Source organism: Eptesicus fuscus, chromosome 17, assembly GCF_027574615.1.
Source record: "Eptesicus fuscus isolate TK198812 chromosome 17, DD_ASM_mEF_20220401, whole genome shotgun sequence".
In the NCBI taxonomy this organism is placed as follows: Eukaryota; Metazoa; Chordata; class Mammalia; order Chiroptera; family Vespertilionidae; genus Eptesicus; species Eptesicus fuscus.
The window spans coordinates 16780505-16799202 of NC_072489.1; the positions used below are offsets into that span (position 1 = coordinate 16780505).

The following is an 18698-nucleotide window of genomic DNA, read 5'->3' on the forward strand; positions in this document are numbered from 1 at the left end:
TGGTGAGAACAAAAAGCAACTGAAACCTCATACTTTGCTAGAGGAAATGAATAATGATACAGCCACTCTGGAAAATAGTTTTGTACTCTCTTGTAAACTTATCATATAACCCATTCCTGGAAATCTTATGTGCACAAATGCTTATAGTAGCTCTAGTCATAACTGCCCAAACCAGAAACAACTCAAATGTTTTTCAAAGGGTGAATGGATAAACAAACTATTGATCTATCCATATAATGAAACACTACTCAGCAATAAAAGAAATGAACAACGGAGACACACAACAACTTGGATGGATTTTAAAGGCATTATCCAAGTGAAAAAAGTCAGTGCCAGAGGTTACTACATACTGTATGGTTCCATTTATATGACATTCTTAAAAAGATAAAGCTATGATGGATAATAGATTATGGTTGCCAGAGGTTATGGGTAGGGGAAAAGAAGTCTATAAAAAGATAGCATGAGGCTGAGACCAGTTTGGCTCAATGGATAGAGCGTCGGCCTTTGGACTCAAGGGTCCCAGGTTCGATTCTGGTCAAGGGCATGTGCCTTGGTTGCGGGCACATCCCCAGTAGGGGGTGTGCAAGAGGCAGCTGATCGATGGTTCTCTCTCATCGATGTTTCTAACTCTCTATCCCTCTCTCTTCCTCTCTGTAAAAAATCAATAAAATATATTTAAAAAAAAAAAAAAGATAGCATGAGGAAGTTTTCTTGGGTGGTGGAACTGTTCTGTATTTTGATTTCGCTAAAGGCAACAAGAAGGTATGCATGTGTTAAAATTCATAGAAATGTATATCAAAAGAAAAAATACTAATTTCTTGTAAATAAGTCTTTAAAAACCCACCTGTATTCAACAAATTCAGCAAACATTTACTGAGCCCTTACAGGTGTTATGAATGACAATTGAGTTCTCTAGTTCTGTTAGTACTGCCTACCACATGCCTCATGAGCTGAATAAACATATGAAAAAAATGGTCTGAAATCTTCATTTATATTTATTTAATTATCGAGGTATAATTCACCTGCCATAACATTCACCCATTTAAAGTATATAATCATATTTTCTATACTGTATTTACAGAGTTGTGCAACCATTACCACAATCTAATTTTAAGACTTTTTTTCATTATTTTTATCTTTAAAAATTTTTATTTTTAAAATTTCCAATTACAGTTTAGTTTCAGTATTATTTTGCATTGGTTTCAGATGTACAACATAGTGATTAGATAATCATATACTTTACAAAGTGTTTCCCCTGATATTTCCAGTATGCACCTGAACCATATATAGCAATATTATTGATTATATTCCCAATGTTGTACTTTTGATAGACTTTTTAAAGAAGTTTTGGGTTCACAGCAATACCACAATCTAATTTTAGAGAATTTGCATCACCCCAAAAGAAGTCCTGTGCCCATTAATAGTCACTCCTCATTCCTTTTCACCCTCAGTCTGAGGCAACCACTGTTTACTTTATATACAGATTTATCTACTATAGACAGTTTATATAAATGGGATCATGTAATAGGAAGTATTCTGTAACTACCTTTTACTCAGCATAATTTTGTTTGTTTGTTTTGTTAACCCTCACCTGAGGATATTTTTTTCCATTGCTTTTTTAGAGAGAGTGGTAGGGAGCAAGGGAGAGATGGAGAGAGGAAGGGAAGGAGGGAGGGAGGGAGAGAGCCACATCAACTGGTTGCCTCCTGCTTGTGCCCTGACCCAGGGGCAGGGAGCACTTGCAACCCAGGTGTGTGCCCTTGATTGGTAATTGAACCCAGGACCCTTCAGTGTGTGGGCCAATGCTCTAACCACTGAGGATACTGGCCAGGGCCATTTAGCTTAATTTTTTTGTGGTCATTCGTGTTGTAGCATGTATTAGTATTTTATTCCTTTTTATGGCTGAATAATATCCCATTGTATAGATATAACACATTTTGTTTCTTCCCTCATTATTGATGGCATTTGACTGGTTTCTACTTTTTGGCTATTATGAATAACTAGAGGCCCGGTGCACGAAATTCGTGCACAGAGGGGGGGTTGTCCCTCAGCCCAGCCTGTACCCTCTCCAATCTGGGACCCCTTAAGGGATGTCCGACGGGCCTAAACAGGCATTCGGACATCCCTCTCACAATCCAGGACTGCTGGCTCCCAACTGCTTGCCTGCCTGCCTGCCTGATTGCCCCTAACCGCTTCTGCCTGCCAGCCTGATCACCCCCTAACCACTCCACTGCTAGCCTGTTTGCCCCCAACTTCCCTCCTCTGCCGGCCTGGTCACTCCTAACTGCCCTCTCCTTCAGGGTTGATCACCTCCAACTGCCCTCCCTTGCAGGCCTGGTCCCTCTCAACTGCCCTCCCTTGCAGGCCTGGTCCCTCTCAACTGCCCTCCCTTGCAGGCCTGATCCTTCTCAACTGCCCTCCCTTGCAGGCTGGGTGCCTGCCCTCTCCTGCTGGCCATCTTGTGGTGGACATCTTATGTCCACATGGGGGCAGGATCTTTGACCACATGGGGGCAGCTATATTGTGTGTTGCAGTGATGATCAATCTGCAGATTACTCTTTTATTAGATAGGATAGAGGCCTGGTACAGGGGTGGGGGCCAGCTGGTTTGCCCTGAAGGGCGTCCCAGATCAGGTGGGGGTTCCTTTGGGGTGTGGGGCAGCCTGAGCGAGGGGCCTGTGGTGGTTTGCAGGCCGGCCATGCCCCCTGGCAACCCAAGCAGAGGCCCTGGTATCTGGAATTTATTTTCCTTCTACAATTGAAACTTTGTAGCCTGGAGCGGAGCCAAGCCTGGGGCTCCCTCCGAGGCCGGCAGCCGTTTGTGTTGGGGTTATAATTGAAACTTTGTTGCCTTAAGCGGGTGGGCCCGGCCAGGGTGTGCGGAAAGCTTTGCTTCCCCTGTTGCCGGAGGCAACCCTGGCCTGCTCTCTCAAGCTCCATTCTGCCGCCATTTGTTTGAATTTGTTTACCTTCTATAATTGAAACTTTGTAGCTTGAGTGGAGGCTTAGGCCTGGCAAGGGCAGGCGGAAAGCTTGGCTTCCTCTGTTACCTAGGAAACCTTGCTCTCTGTGGCTGTAGCCATCTTGGTTTGGGTTAATTTGCATGCTCGCTCTGATTGGATGGTGGGCGTGGCTTGTGGCATGGCTTGTGGGTGTGTCGGAGGTATGGTCAATTTGCATATTTGTCTATTATTAGATAGGATGCTGTTATGGGCATTCATGTATAAATTCATGAATATAAGTTTTTGTATGAATGTATTCAATTCTCTTGAGTATATACTAAGGATTGGAATTGCTAGGTCATATGGTAGCTCTATGCTTAACTTTTTCTTTTTTTTTAATATATTTTTATTGATTTCAGAGAGGAAGGGAGAGGGAGAGGGAGATAGGAACATCAATGATGAGAGAGAATCATTGGTTGGCTGCCTCCTGCATTTCCCCCACTGGGGATCGAGCCCGCAACCCGAGCATGTGCCCTTGACTGGAATCGAACCCAGGACCCTCCAGTCCACAGGCCAATGCTCTACCCACTGAGCCAAACCAGCTAGGGCTCTATGCTTAACTTTTGAGGAAGTGCCTAACTGTTTTCCAAAAAGCTGTACTAATATTTTACATTTCCACCAGCAATGGATGTAGGTTTCATTTTCTCTATATTCTCCCTAATGCTTGTTATTATCCATCGTTTAAAAAAATTATAGTCATTCTCATGGGTTGAAGTAGTATCTCATTGTGACTTTGCATTTTTCTAATGATTAGTGACTTTGAACATCTTTTCACATTTATGATTTTTTTCAAGAGGAAATATTTTTTAAAATTAATTGATAGGAAAATTAGACTACAACAAGTTTAAAACACCAGTCTATCTGAATAAATTGTTATGTCCCATTGTGAGTGGCTTTTTTTACTCAGTATATGCCCTCAAGGGTTCATCTATGTTGAAGTATATGTCAGAATTTCCTTCCTTTTTAGGGCTAAGTAATATTCCATTTTTGTATATACTACATTTTGCTTATCTATTCATCTGTCAATGGACACTTGAGTTGCTTGTATCTTTTAGCTATTATGAATAATGCTACTATGAACATGGATGTACAAATGTCTCTTTGAAACTCTGCTTTCAATTCTCATCGGTATATACACAGAAGTGGGATTGCTGTATCATATTTTATTTTATTTTTAATTTTATGAGGAACTACCTTGTTGTTTTCCAAAGTGGCTGCACCATTTTACATTCCAGCATTGTACAAGACTTCTAATTTTTCCACCTCCTCATCAACAGTTGTTATTTCTGTTTTGTTGATAGTGGCTATCCCAATGGGTGAGAGCTGATATTTCATTGTGGTTTGATTCCTTGATGACTAATGATGTGGAGGATCTCTTCCTATGTTTTATGGCCATTTGTAGATCTTTGGGAAAATATTTATTCAAAAATATTTATTGCCCATTTTTGAGTCACGTTGTTTAATATTTTCTTGTTGAGTTTTAGGAATTCTTTATATACAGTATTCTGAATATTAACCCCTTACCAAATATATAATTTGCAAATATTTTTCTCATTCTCCCCAAACCACTCTGAGTTATGTTTTTACTCTGTTGGTAGTTTCTTTTGATGTACAAAAGTTTTTTTGTAGTAAAGTCCAATTTGTCTATTTTTTCTTTCATGGCCTGTGCCTTTGGTATCATAGCCAATAAATCATTGCCAAGTCCAATGTCATGGAGCTCTTGTCCTAAGTTTTCTTCTCAAAGATTTATAGTTTTAGGTCTTATGTTTAGGTCTTTGATCCATTTTGAGTTATATTATTTTGTATGCAGTATTAGGTAATGTCAGGTACAACTTGATTCCTTTGTATGTAGATATCCAGTTTTCTAGCACCATTTGTTGAAGACTGCCCTTTCCCTATTGAATGGTCTTGGCACCTTTATAAAAAATAGTTTGACCATATACGCAATGGTTTATTTCTGGGCTCTCTGTTCTATTCTATTGATCTAAATGTGTGTCTTTATACCAGTACCAGACTGGTTACTATAGCTTTGTAATTTCTTTTCCTCATTAAACTTTGTTTTAATGGGTCTCAAAATTCTGTGACAGATTTTTGGTCAAGTTGTTTCTATTGAAAAGTAGTGATTTTAAAAACTAGCCCTAGCTGGTTTGGCTCAGTGGATAGAGTGTCAGCCTGTGGACTAAAGGGTTCCAGGTTTGATTCCAGTCAAGGGCATATGCCTGGGTTGCTGGCTCAATCCCCAGTGGGAGGTGTTCAGGAGGCAGTCAATCAACGATTCTCTCTCATCATTGACGTTTCTATCTCTCTTTCCCTCTCCCTTTCTCTCTGAAATAAATGAAAATATATTTTAAAAAAATGAATAACTTGCCAGGCTGGTGTGACTCAGTGGTTGAGTGTTGATCCATGGACCAAGAGGTCACTGGTTCAATTCCCAGTCAAGGCACATGCCCGGGTTATGGGCTCCATCTCCAATAAAGGGGTATGCAGGAGGCAACTGATGGATGTTTCTCACTGATGTTTCTACCTATCCCCCTCCCTTCTTCTCTCTCTCTTCTCTCTCTCTCTCTCTCTCTCTCTCTCTCTCAAAAACAAACAAACAAACAAAAACCAAACCCTGAATAACTTAAAAACTGCCACACACACACACACACACACACACACACACACACACACACACACAACCCAAATGGTCCCTAAAACATTCTCTTTTCCTACTGAAGGTTTTATGATGCATTGCAATCATTAACCAGTCTCTTACTATTAAACTTAAATAACCAATTGAGAAACAGTTCTGAGACCATTCTTCCACCACTGATTAAGACAGGTGTGGCAATTATTAGGAATAATATTCATTTAGCCTTCCGAGTCTTCTGGGCAGACAGTGACATTGCCAATCCACTGCTTTGCTGAAACCCACAGCAACTGGTTGTCTCATGTCACAAACAGCAAAACAGCCCAGAGGAGAATAGTCAGAGAAGCTCTCACCATACATGGGCTTGCCAGGAACCATATTGCTGATGGCAGATTTCAAAAACTTTGGGCCATCTTCCAGCTTTTTCCCCGAATGATGATCAGTCTTCTCCTTCAGCTCAGGAAATTTGCAAGCAATATGAGCTGTGTGACAATCCAGCACAGATGTATATCCAGCACTGATTTGGCCTGGATGGTTCAGGATAATCACCTGAGCAGTGAAGGCAGCTGCTTACATTGGTGGTCATTTTTGCTATCACCAGCCACATTGCCATGACAAACATATTTGACAAATATGTTCTTGACATTGAAGCCCACATTGTCCCCAGGAAGAGTTTTACTCAAAAGTTCATGGCGCATTTCTACAGATTTTACTTCAGTTGTAACGTTGACTAGAGCAAAGATGATCACCATGCTGGGTTGGAGAACGCCAGTCTGCATTCAGCCTACAGGAACAGTACCAATACCACCAATTTTGTGAAGTCCTTGAGGGGTAGACTCCGGTGCTTGTCAGTTGGACGAGTTAGTGGCAGGATGCAATTCAGGGCTTCAAGCAGCGTGGTTCTACTGGCATTGCCATCTTTACAAGTGACTTTCCATCCCTTTAATCAAGCCATGTTAGCACTTGGCTCCAGCATGTTGTCACCATTCCAACCAGAAATTGGCACAAATGCTACTGTGTCAAGTTTGTAGCCAATTTTCTTAATGTAGGTGCTGACTTCTTTAACAATTCTATTGTATCTCTTCTGGCTGTAGGGTGGCTCAATGGAATCCATTTTATTAACAACAACAATTAGTTGTTTCACATCCAGTGTGTAAGCCAGAAGGGCATGCTCATAGGGCGGCCCCATTCTTGGAGGTACTTGCTTCAAATTCACAAATCCAGCAGCAACAAATTAGGACAGCACAGTCAGCCCAAGATGTACCTGTAATCATATTTTTGATAAAGTATCTTTGTCCTGGGGCATGAATGATGGTTACATAATACTTGCTGGTCCTGTATTTGTACAGGAAGATGTCAATGGTGACATCACACTCACGTCTAGCTTTCAATTTGTCCATCTCAGTAGCCTCCTCAAATCTTTCGATGGTTCTTTTGTCAATTCCACCACATTTGTAGATCAGATGGCCAGTAGTGGTAGACTTATCCAATGATGACGATGTTGATGTGAGTCTTTTACTTTCCCATTTTGGTTTAGATTTAGTGGTGGTTTTCACAACACCTGTGTTCTGGCAGCAAACCTGTTGTGGGGGAAAAAGCTGTAGCTTTGTAAGTTTTGAAATCAGGAAGTATAAGTCCTCCAGTTTTGTTTTTCTTTTTAAAGATTGTTTTGGCTATTCAGTTTCCTTGACATTCCAAATGAATTTTAGGACAGCTTTTTCTATTTCTGCAAAAGAAAAATTAGGATTTCGATAGAGATTGCATATGTAAATTGATTTGGGCAGTATTGACATCTTATTAGTCTTCCAATCTATGAATGTGGGATGTATTTCCATTTATTTATGTCTGCTTTAACTTCTTTCAGCAATGTTTTGTAGTTTTCACTTATGTTGAGGTGCTTTTTTAAAACAAATTTATAGATAAACTTACATTTGCCATCTCAAGACTATGACAAAGATGGTTATATACGAATTTTTAAAACATAAAATTGATCTTTAGTCTTCCAAGTAATTGGATGAGCTTATAGTGACTAGACACTAACACTAGAAAGTAATCAATTTTTAGATTATTTTAATAAATATTTACTGACTTTACTATAAGCCAGAACATTGACTGTACTAGGCATTCAGAATTCAGTGGTAAACAAAAAAAGAAGTCATAGTTTCTGCTTTCATAGAGCTTATAATATTTATGGAGTGCTTCTGGGTGATGTTATGTGCATTAAAAAATATGACATAGTATCACAATATCCTTGGTCCTTCTGATATTTCATGTGGTAGAGGTTGGTTCGTGAGCCCCAGAACCTGGAACACTGGCTGGACTATGGTGCCTTCTGCCTCCTAACTGAGGACAACATCAAAGCACAGGAGTGTTTTCGGAAAGCCCTTTCCCTCAACCAGAGTCATATCCACAGGTATGGGTGAAGGGAGATGGGGAATGAGTGGGAGCAGATAAGCTTCTATATGAAGTTGTCTTGATTCCATGACTGACATGGGCCCATGTTGTTAATCATGTTAGTGTTCTCTTCTCAGCTTGTTGCTGTGCGGTGTCCTGGCTGTCCTGATGGAGAACTATGAACAGGCAGAAATTTTCTTTGAGGATGCTACTTGCTTGGAACCAACCAGCGTTGTAGCCTGGACTTTACTTGGTATGATATTTTCCTGAATGTGATTTTATTCCATTATTAGATTCCCCCTTTGTCTTCCCACTCTTTTAAAAATATATATATTTTTTTATTGATTTCAGAGAGGAAGGGAGAGGGAGAGTGAGATAGAAACATCAATGATGAGAGAGAATCATTGATTGGCTGCCTCCTGCATGCCCCCTACTGGAGATGGAACCTGCAATCTGGGCATGTGCACTTGACCGGAATCAAACCCGGGACCCTTCAGGAGGCCAACACTCTATCCACTGAGCCAAACCAGCTAGGGCTATCTGCCCACTCTTTAATCACTCTTCATGTAGTTCTTAAACTTTGGTAAAAATGTGGGAAATGTGAATGAAATATTACAATTCCTAGTAGCTGATGGTGGCAAATTAGTCACATTTATTTTCAGCATCTTTCTTTCTTCAGGTTTATACTATGAAATTCAAAACAATGATATTCGAATGGAAATGGCATTTCACGAGGCCTTCAAACAGCTTCAGGCACGAATGCTCCAGGCACAAGTAACCAAGAGCACTGCCAACTTGGACGGTGCAACCAGATTGTCCATGCAGAAGAGCGCCGGTACTGTGGAGCAGCACGTTGAAGAGGGAGTGAAAGCAGAGTCCAGTTTAGGACCTTGGGGAATCGCTAGTGGTTCTTCTACAATAGCAGCCAAGGTGGAATCCCAAGCAGGTAGGACCAACGAATGGAAATTATTAGTGGCTGTTGGAAAAAGATTACTGGCCTTATGAACCGAAGCAGGCACATAGTAGGTACTCAGTGAATATTTGTGAAATGAAAAAAATAGGTGGAATTTGGAGTTGTTACAGGGATACCAGGGAAAAATCTTCCACAATATTTCCCCATTCATGTGATTGAAAGTCTGAAACTTTTACTGTTGTTATTCAGTTTTTTAAAAAAATCTTAGATAACTTACTGTCCCTGTGCACCCCTAAAAGGAGAATCGTTCTAGCAGAGTAAATTTCCCCCACCTCACTCTCTTCCCCAATATGTAAGGTCCCTCTCTTGTGATTCTTAAATTTATTTGTACACTCCCTTTTTTCTTGTTCTTTTTTTTTAATCGTCACCTGAGGATTTTTCCATTGATTTTTAGAGAGAGAGGAGGGGAGAGAGAGATAGAGAGGGAGGGAGAGAGAGAGAGGAAGAGAGAGAGGAACATTGATGTGAGAGAGAAACATCAATCAGTTGCCTCCCGCATGCACCTTGACCTGTCCGGAATCAAACCTGTAACCCAGATACATGTCATTGACTGGGAATCAAACCCATGATCCACTCTAAACACTGAGCAACTCCACCAGGGCTTTCTTTTCTTTTCTTTTTTCATGTTTTTTTTTTTTTAATGATTAAGGTATTACATATGTGTCCATATCCCTCCAATGTCCCCCACCCCACTCCCATACATGCCCTCATCCCCCTGCTATCTCTGTCCATTGGTTATGCTTATATGACTCTTGTAATACAAGTCTATTTTGTCTGATATAAATATTGCTACCTCAGCTTTTTTTGTTTTCATTTTCGTTTGCATGAAATATCTTTTTTCATCCCTTTACTTTCAGTCTGTGTGCCTTTAGATTTGAAGTGAGTCTCTTTTAGGCAGTATGAGTCTTGTTTTATTTTATGGTTTTAACCTTTATTGTTGAAAGTATTACATATGTCCTCTTTTTTCCCCCATAGACCTCCTACATCCCAGCCCCGCCCCCCACCTCCAGGCCCTCACCCCCCCCTGTCAGCGTCCAGAGGTTATGTATATATGCATACAAGGTATTTAGTTGATTACCTCCCACCCTCCCCCCACATGTACTTGGGCAAGTAATTGTTAACAAAGGAGCCAAAAACATATAATGGAGAAAAGAAAGCCTCTTCAATAAATGGTGCTGGATTAGAAAACTAGAAAACTATGGTACATCTACACAATGGAATACTACACTGTTATAAAAAAGAAGGAATTCTTACCATTTGCAGCAGCATGGATGGATCTGGAGAGCATTATGTTAAGTGAAATTATCCAAGCAATGAAAGAAAAATACCACATGATCTCACTCATTTATGGAAAATAAAGAACATTATAACCTGATGAACAAAAAGATAGATACAAAGGCAGTAAAGCATCGAACAGACTGTCAAATTACAGTGGGAAGGCTGGGGAGTGTTGGGAAGGGGGGGAAAGAGATCAACCGAAGGACTTGTATGCATGCATATAAGCACACCAATGGACATAAGGGCATGCAACAGCGGGTAGGGGAGGCTGGGGGAAGGTCAATCGGGAAAAAAAAAGGAGATATATATACTAATATATGTAACACTTTAAACAATAAAAAAAAATTAGAAGAAATATTTTAATATCGCTACTTGCCCTTTCTCTATAATAGAAATGTCAACCAAATTCATAATCAACAATGACCAATTGAAACACACGCATGCGATTGGCGCCAGTGAGAACTTTATATGTATCACACATGTGCAAGTCAACTTAGCCTTTTATATAAACAGAATAAATTTGCTTAATTAGAAAAAAAATAAATGGTGCTGGGAAAACTGGAAAGCTGTGTGCAAAAGACTGAAACTAGACTGCTACTTGTTATCATATACAAAAATAATGAACTCAAAATGGACCAAAGACCCAAATATAAGACCTGAAATAATAAATTACATAGAAGAAAACATAGGTACTAAATTTATGGACCTTGGTCTTAGGAAGGATTTTATTAATTTGACCTCAAAAGCAAGGGAAGCAAAAGCAAAAATAAATAAATGGGACTATATCAAACTAAAAATATATACAGCAAAAGAAACCATCAATGAAACAAAAAGGCAACCAACCAAATGGGAGATGATATTTGCAAAGATATTTGCACCTCTGATAAGGCCTTAATATCCAAAATATATAAAGAACTTATACAACTGAATATCAAAAACAAAACAATCCAATTTAAAAATGAGCAACGGACCTGAACAGACACTTCTCCCAAGAAGCCAACCAGGCAGTTTTAAAATAAAGTTAAACAGCCCTGGCCGGTATGGCTCACTTGGTTGAGCATCATCCTGTGTACCAAAGGATTGCCAGTTTGTTCCCAGTTGGGGCACATACCCAGGTTGCAGGAAGAATCCCCTATTGGGGTGTGTATGGGAGGCAGCTGATTGATGTTTCTCTCTCACATTGATGTTTCTCTCTCTCTACTCTCCCTCTCCCTTCCTTTCTCTCTAAATCAATGAAACATATTTTTTAAAGTTAAACATACATATGCCAGCAATTTCACTTCTAGGTATTTACCCAAGAGAAATGGAAACATGTCCTTGCAAAGATTTATACACAAATGTTCATAACAGATTTATTTATAGTAGGCAAAAACTGGAAACAACCCAGTCACCTAAAGATAAGTGAATGGTCAATAAAGTTACTTATAACCACATAATAAAAAACCACTCAGCAATAAAAATAAACAACATGGATGAATCTCAAAAGCATTATGCTAAGTGAATAAGGCAGATGCAAAAGAGTACATACTGTATGATTTCATTTAAATTAAATTCTAGAAAAAGCAAAACTGACCTATATAGAAAGCAGATCAGTGGTGGCCTAGGGCTGGGAGTTGGGGACTATCTGCAAAGAGCACATGGGAGCTTTTTGGGACATTATAATCTCTTATATGTTGATTGTGATAGTGATTACATAGTATATGTATTTGTTAAAACACACTGAAATATATACCTAAAAGTGAACACTTTATAATATGTAAATTACACCTCAGAAAAGCTTAATATTAACAAGTTTTTCATTAAGATCATCACTTACCCTTAGGTGATTTAACCACTCTACTTCCTAAAATACTTGTCGGATTGCCTCCTACATCTCTGACAGTTTGGGTTTCCTTTGTTAGCTTCTCTTTCTTATCACACGCATTAGATATAATCATTTCCCAATAATACACCTGCCCTCAGGGTTTCTATTTCACTACTGAAAACTCTCAAATGTCTATCTTTAACACTGACATTCCTCCAGAAACCAGCAGCTGGATTATTCTACTAGGAAACTCAACTCCTTATCTTCTAAATTGATTCTACATCCTTACATTAGGCACCCAAGTTCATGTTCTCATCCCTGTTCCTCCTTCCTTGCTTGAGCTTCCCACCTCTCTGTATCAGGGTAATTCCTGAGACAAGTTGGTTCTCTTTCAAAATGCTTCTTGCATCTTTCTATTACCAAATGTCCACACTGTTGTAACAACCTTTGTCTCCATCCACACTTTCTCTCTCCTTGCTACATTGCACTGTTAGAGTAGTCGTCATAAAATACTAGTTTTAGCTAATTTTTCTGCTCTATACTCTTCTTTGTAACCCTCTGCTTTTGCCTATATGAGAAACATCCTAGCATTCAAATGTCAAATCAAAAGTGTAGCCCCAAACTGCCTTTTCCTTAATTTCCTCAATATCCAGTAAAATAAATGAGCTCATTACTTCCATGCTTTTGCCAGTGGCTTGCCCCCAGCCTTGAATGCTTTTCCCTCTCTATCTATTGTTCTACCTATTTTTCAAAGCCATATCTTTTGCTCTAGGTGAGTGACCTCTTCTAATTGGAGCCAGTTGGCACTGTTCTTTTCCTACCTGGCATTGCTTTTTATTTTTTAATTTTTAAAATAAGTATTTATTTATTTATTTTTTAGAGAGGGAGGAAGAGAGAGGGATAGAGAGATAGAAACATTGATGAGAAACTTCATCAATCACCTGCCTCGTGCATGCCCCGCTCTGGGGATCGAGCCTAAAACCCAGGCATGTACCCTGACTGGGAATCGAAACGGTGACCTGTTGGTTCCTGGGTTGACCCTCAACCACTGAGGCACACTGGCCTGGCTCATCTGGATTTTTGAGAATCTGGATTTAACAAGTAACTTTTGTAAGAGTTATCTGTTTGACATTATTATGACTTTGGCTACCAGTAGGAGTTTACTAGGAGTTATAATGATAGAAGCTGTACTATCAGTTTAGCTTGTACTCTTTAAGTTATTCAGAAATATAAAAAGTCTGGAAAACAAGTCTGTCCATGCAATATTTCAGGAATGTTTTTTATGATTTGAAAATTAATTGTATTTTATCTTCTGTAATAATCTTTTAACATTCAATATAGCAAGACGTTGTGTTTTTTTCCTTTATTAAAATTAATCTATTTAGGACCAGGAGCTCCGTTTTCTCTTCTAGATGGATTTCTTGAAGAATCCTCCAAACTGCAGTCACAAACAGAACCAATTTTGTCTGTACCACCTCAGGATCCAGCAATCAATCAAAAATCATCCAACTTATTTCCCAAGGAGACATTAAAAAGAGGTAATTAGGAATAAAGATTTCCAATCAAAAGAGGAATATAGACAAGAATGAAAAACCCTATGATTACCAAAATGGCACTTTTTAACTTGTTTGAAGTTGATTATTTATCTGTCATTTTACCTAAGTGCCTTCATATGAGGCTAGGCTCTGAAATTCAACTCTTTCAATAAACCAGGATTTACATTTAGCTCAGAAAGTAGCCAACTACACACCTATGATTTTCTAACAATGATTTTTAGAATATTTGTAGATTGTGTTTCACATTAGGGAAGATCTGAATACTTGTAAAAATCCTTTTATTTGGTTGTGACTTCATTTGGAAACACCATAGACTAACCTTAAGAACCTTTGAGATCTCCTCTTTGGGTTCCATCGATATGGAGCAACCTATTGCTTTCCAGATTACAACCTCCCTCATATATTAGATTAGAATACTCTCCCTGCGACATTAGTATGTCTGAGCTTCGTACATTTTTCCTTTACATCTAATCATCTATTCTTTTAATATATCTTCAGAAGCATCAAAATGTCTGGATTCATCGATGTTTCTGCATCCTACCCATTATAGTGTTTCTCAAACTCCTACCACCATCTTCATGGAGACCATACGCTTCTTGATGAAGGTCAATGCTGTGCAGGTCAGAATATTTGGAAAAGAGCAAGTTAATGGAAAGATTTTAATGAGCTACCTATTCAATTCATAATGGTATCTTTGCAGGCTTAAATGTGTATGACACAGAAATCAAATATGCTTTTGAGACTTCACTGCAAGACTGCTCCCTGTGGAATACCAGCAGAGCAAATTTAGACTCTGTGTCATATGTAGACTGATTTCACTTTATTATAGGGATTCATGTTATGTGAGTGTTGGGGGTTCACAGGCACCTCAGCATATCCTTCTTCCCTTTCAGGTTCTGAACCAACAGGAACAGATACACAGTGCTAAATGGGGGATAGAAATATTTAAAAATGTTATTGGTAAAACTGAACTGGCCCTAGCCGGTTTGCTCAGTGGTTAGAGCGTTGGCCCTCGGACTGAGGGTCAAGGGCTCGATTCCAATCAAGGGCTCAATCTCTGCCCTCGTTGGGGCAGGTGCAAGAGGCAACCATAATCAATGTGTGTCTCTCACATCAATGTTTCTCTCTCTGTGTCTCTCCCCTCCCTTCCACTCTCACTAAAAGTCAAGGTAAAAAATATCCTCGGGTGAGGATTCACAAAGAAACAAACAAACAAATTGAGCTGGAGATGTGACTAGTTCCAGATTTGACTTACCCATGCTGTCACCAGTGGAACAGCTGGAGAATGGCAGCCCCCTCCCAGAGAAGAGCACCTTAAAAGGTCTATTTACCACATGGGAAACAAGAAATATATCCATGAAGCAAGCAGTAGGAGAGAGAAAGCAAAATTCAGGAGCCAAAAGAGTTGTCCTGATCCTGCAGTGTGTGTGCTCCACTTGAATGTGGGCATGCTCAAAAAAGGGCAAGAATGATGGCTCGTGGGAGTGGGCCGTATTAAACTTTCCCAATAGAGAAACAGGCTTTCTCCCTGCCACCCATGTCAAAGAGCCAGAATGCAGGTAGAGCCTCCCCTCAGTATTTCCTAAAATGGTATAAGTACTAGTGGGAGGTTCTATATTATAGGCTGAGAGAGGAGCAGAGGGGAGAGAAAAGAAGGGTTTCCCCCTCTGTTTAGCAAGTCAGTGTGATTTTGTCAAATTTGCAGGCCTTGTATAGTACTAAAAATAAGGAATAGCTCTACGTAAAAACTGATGAACTTAACAAATGTTTGAGAGTGTGCCAGAAACAGACACACTGTTTCCAAAATCCTAAGTCTAGAATTTTAGAAAGGGAGGTTTTGCCTCACTTTAAATTTCCTTACAATTACAGCTGCCTAAAAACGTTACCTCGTGTGTAAATGTAAATGAAGTGTCTTCATCTGCTGCATAACAGATTATAAGTTAAAACCCATCTAGTATGATAACTAGCAAGATTAGCATTGTATAATATTGCTGATTATTCACTTGAAAAAGTCTACATTTGTGAATAGCTGGTAATGGAACCAGCTGAATGTTTATAATTCACCTCTAACCTTTTGAAATGGATAATCATTTCATTCTGTAATGTGTTCCTTATTACTTATTATCAAAAACAGAACCTTCAACCATACGAGCTATGGAACTAACAGCACAACCATTTACATGTCCCTTATAATCTGATTTTTTGCAGTATGTGCACAGAGTCCTTGCACATGAGCTGTTATGTCCTCAAGGAGGCCCCAGCTGTGAGTATTACTTGGTGCTGGCTCAGACACACCTTCTCAAGAAGGATTTTGTCAAGGTAGAGGAATGCCTTCAACAAGCAGCCCAGATGGACTACCTGGTAATAACTTTTGCTAGAGCCTCTTGAGTGTAGTTTGGAGAAGGGATGAGCAGGCTTTCTTAGAGGTGATGTTGCTATATCACAGGTAGATTTCTGTTTACCAGAGGTGGGGGAGGGTGTCATCATTTGTCAGTTAACTCATCCATCTATTTCCTTCCATTTGTTTTTCTTAAGCACTCATGAGTTTTGCAAAGGGCAGAGAAAAAGATAAGGACAGCTCATTCGTAGATAGTTTACCTATTTCAAGTTTTTTGGACTACTCTTTTTCTCATTGTGAACTCTATCATTGTATGCTTCACTATTTTTCTTAATATTTGCCCCAAAGACAAAAATGGCTTTGAAAAGTGCAAGATAGAAGTGAGAGGGCAGACCTAGAAGAATCTCTTCCAGTGCAACTGAATGGGGCCCTCTTTCTAACTGCGTTAGAAAAAGAAAGCAGCCGAAACCGGTTTGGCTCAGTGAATAGAGCGTCGGTCTGCGGACTGAAAGGTCCCGGGTTTGATTCCGGTCAAGGGCATGTACATTGGTTGCAGGCACATCCCTGGTAGGGGGTGTGTAGGAGGCAGCTGGTCGATGTTTCACTCTCATTGATGCTTCTAGCTCTTTGACCCTCTCCCTTCCTCTCTGTAAAAAAAAAACAAACAATAAAATATGTATATAAGAAAGAAAGAAAGCAAGCAGATGTAATCTAAATTTAAATGTTAGACAAAGCTCATTAATGTGCTTTTAAATGCTACCTCATCCCACGTATGACTTGTTCTTTCCTTTTTCAGAACCCTAACGTCTGGGGTCTGAAGGGCCATCTCTATTTTCTGAGAGGAGATCATGCTGAGGCCAAGGCATGCTATGAGAGAACCATTAGTTTTGTAGTGGATGCTTCTGAGATGCACTTCATCTTCCTGCGACTGGGGCACATCTATCTGGAAGAGAAAGAGGTGAGGGACAAAGGAAGGGGAGTAACCACATATATCAGGTCATGGTCTGGGACCTGACTAGTCAAGTATTAACATCCGTGTGGACTAAAAATAGAAATATGATAATGGCACTTTTACATTGAAAGGTAAAGTGGCTTGCCCAACATCAGATAACCAGTAATTAATAGAAACAGGATTTAAACAAGGCAGTCTCATTCTAGTCTGTGGTTTTAACCATTATGACACTAAAGTTATTAAGAATTCTATAAATTTGTGGGCTGGAAGAGATTAGTGGGGGGAAAAAGAGGACCTATGTAATGCTTTCAACAATAAAGATGAAAAAACTCAATACATTTTATTTTAGTTATGATTTTAGCTAATTTTCTTTGTTAGCAGTAGTGGAAATATTCTCAGTTTGCTTTAATAATGGAAAGTGTTATGGGCTTCAAAATAAATCCTCCAAACTTTCTCCTCAACACAAAGGATTATATTTAATTCAGCTGAGGCTAACCCCATTTCACAGGGTACTCTGACCTGACTCTTGAGTAATTCCTATCCATATTTTAGGAAATACCCCAAAGCTTTCTAAAAGAAACGTTTTTTTATGGAAAATTTCAAATACACACAAAGTAAACAGACTAGTAGAATGAACCAACATGACTCATCCTCCCATTTCAACAATTATCGGCCTTCTCCCTAAGCCCTTTTGATTCTGTGGGTTTTTTTTTACTTTATTCTATCTCCCGCCTGCCCCCGCAGAATACCTAGTTTTTTTTTTATTTTTATTTTATTTTTTTTTTATTGCTTTTTTACAGAGAGGAGGAGAGAGGAATAGAGAGCTAGAAACATCGATGAGAGAGAAACATCAACCAGCTGCCTCCTGCACACCCCCCTCTGGGGATGCGCCCGCAACCAAGGTACATGCCCCCGACCGGAATCGAACCCGGGACCCTCGAGTCCGCAGGCCGACGCTCTATCCACTGAGCCAAACCGGTTTTGGCCCTAGTTTTCTTATATTTAAAATTAAACAACAGCAACAAGAAGTTACAATGCCTTATAATTTAAGTAGGAAAGCTCACATAGGTTTAAAAGGGAAAAATTACAATGAAGTAAATAAGAAAAAGCTTTCTTTTTTTTTTTTTTTTTTTTTTTAAATATATATTTTATTGATTTTTACAGGGAGGAAGGGAGAGGGATAGAGAGCTAGAAACGTCGATGAGAGAGAAACATCGACCAGCTGCCTCCTGCACACCCCCTACTGGGGATGTGCCCGCAACCAAGGTACATGCCCTTGACCGGAATCGAACCTGGGACCTTCCAGTCCGCAGGCCGACGCTCTATCCACTGAGCCAAACCGGTTTCGGCTAGAAAAAGCTTTCTGATGTCATTGCAAGCTGCATTTCACAGAACTGCTGACGTATGCAGTCACTAGGCAAGGAGTTCATAGGCTAATTGCCTAGGCTCAGCTATAGTTCCATCTCTCACACTGAAGATACAGAACAAGAAGTGGTCCTTTGAGGCCTACTCCTTTTTTTTTTTTTTTTAAGTTTTTCTAAATGTCTCCTGTACTACTAAAAGCTTCTAAGAAGTTTTATAATAAGGGAGCAGACTCTCAGAATAATGAGGCTCTATCAAGTAAAATCCTTAGTTCAGAGATTCTGTATCATCCTACCACATAATGTCACTTTTAAGCAAAAACAGGTAATCCATAAAGTTTAGGTGGAATTCTGGTAATAACTGTGATCACCCAGAATTTTCTGTGTAACTCCTTGCCCCAACTCTTAG

The 18698-nt window shown here is 39.5% G+C and overlaps 1 protein-coding gene and 1 pseudogene across 4 annotated transcripts in view; one reads left to right on the forward strand and one right to left on the reverse strand.

Annotated features, from left to right (window-relative positions):
• CFAP70 (cilia and flagella associated protein 70) overlaps positions 1–18698 on the forward strand; it is a 103441-nt gene that overhangs the window by 70843 nt on the left and 13900 nt on the right. For 2 of the 4 annotated variants that reach the window (XM_054728738.1, XM_054728741.1), the window contains 7 exons: positions 7913–8046; positions 8165–8280; positions 8707–8973; positions 13468–13620; positions 14137–14258; positions 15847–15999; positions 16773–16934. In XM_054728738.1, the coding sequence (XP_054584713.1) occupies positions 7913–8046; positions 8165–8280; positions 8707–8973; positions 13468–13620; positions 14137–14258; positions 15847–15999; positions 16773–16934 (1107 nt within the window). The remainder of the gene's footprint in view (positions 1–7912; positions 8047–8164; positions 8281–8706; positions 8974–13467; positions 13621–14136; positions 14259–15846; positions 16000–16772; positions 16935–18698) is intronic. The other 2 variants (XM_054728739.1, XM_054728740.1) reach the window with 2 other exon arrangements.
• Positions 5838–7160, reverse strand: LOC114232883 (elongation factor 1-alpha 1-like; annotated as a pseudogene).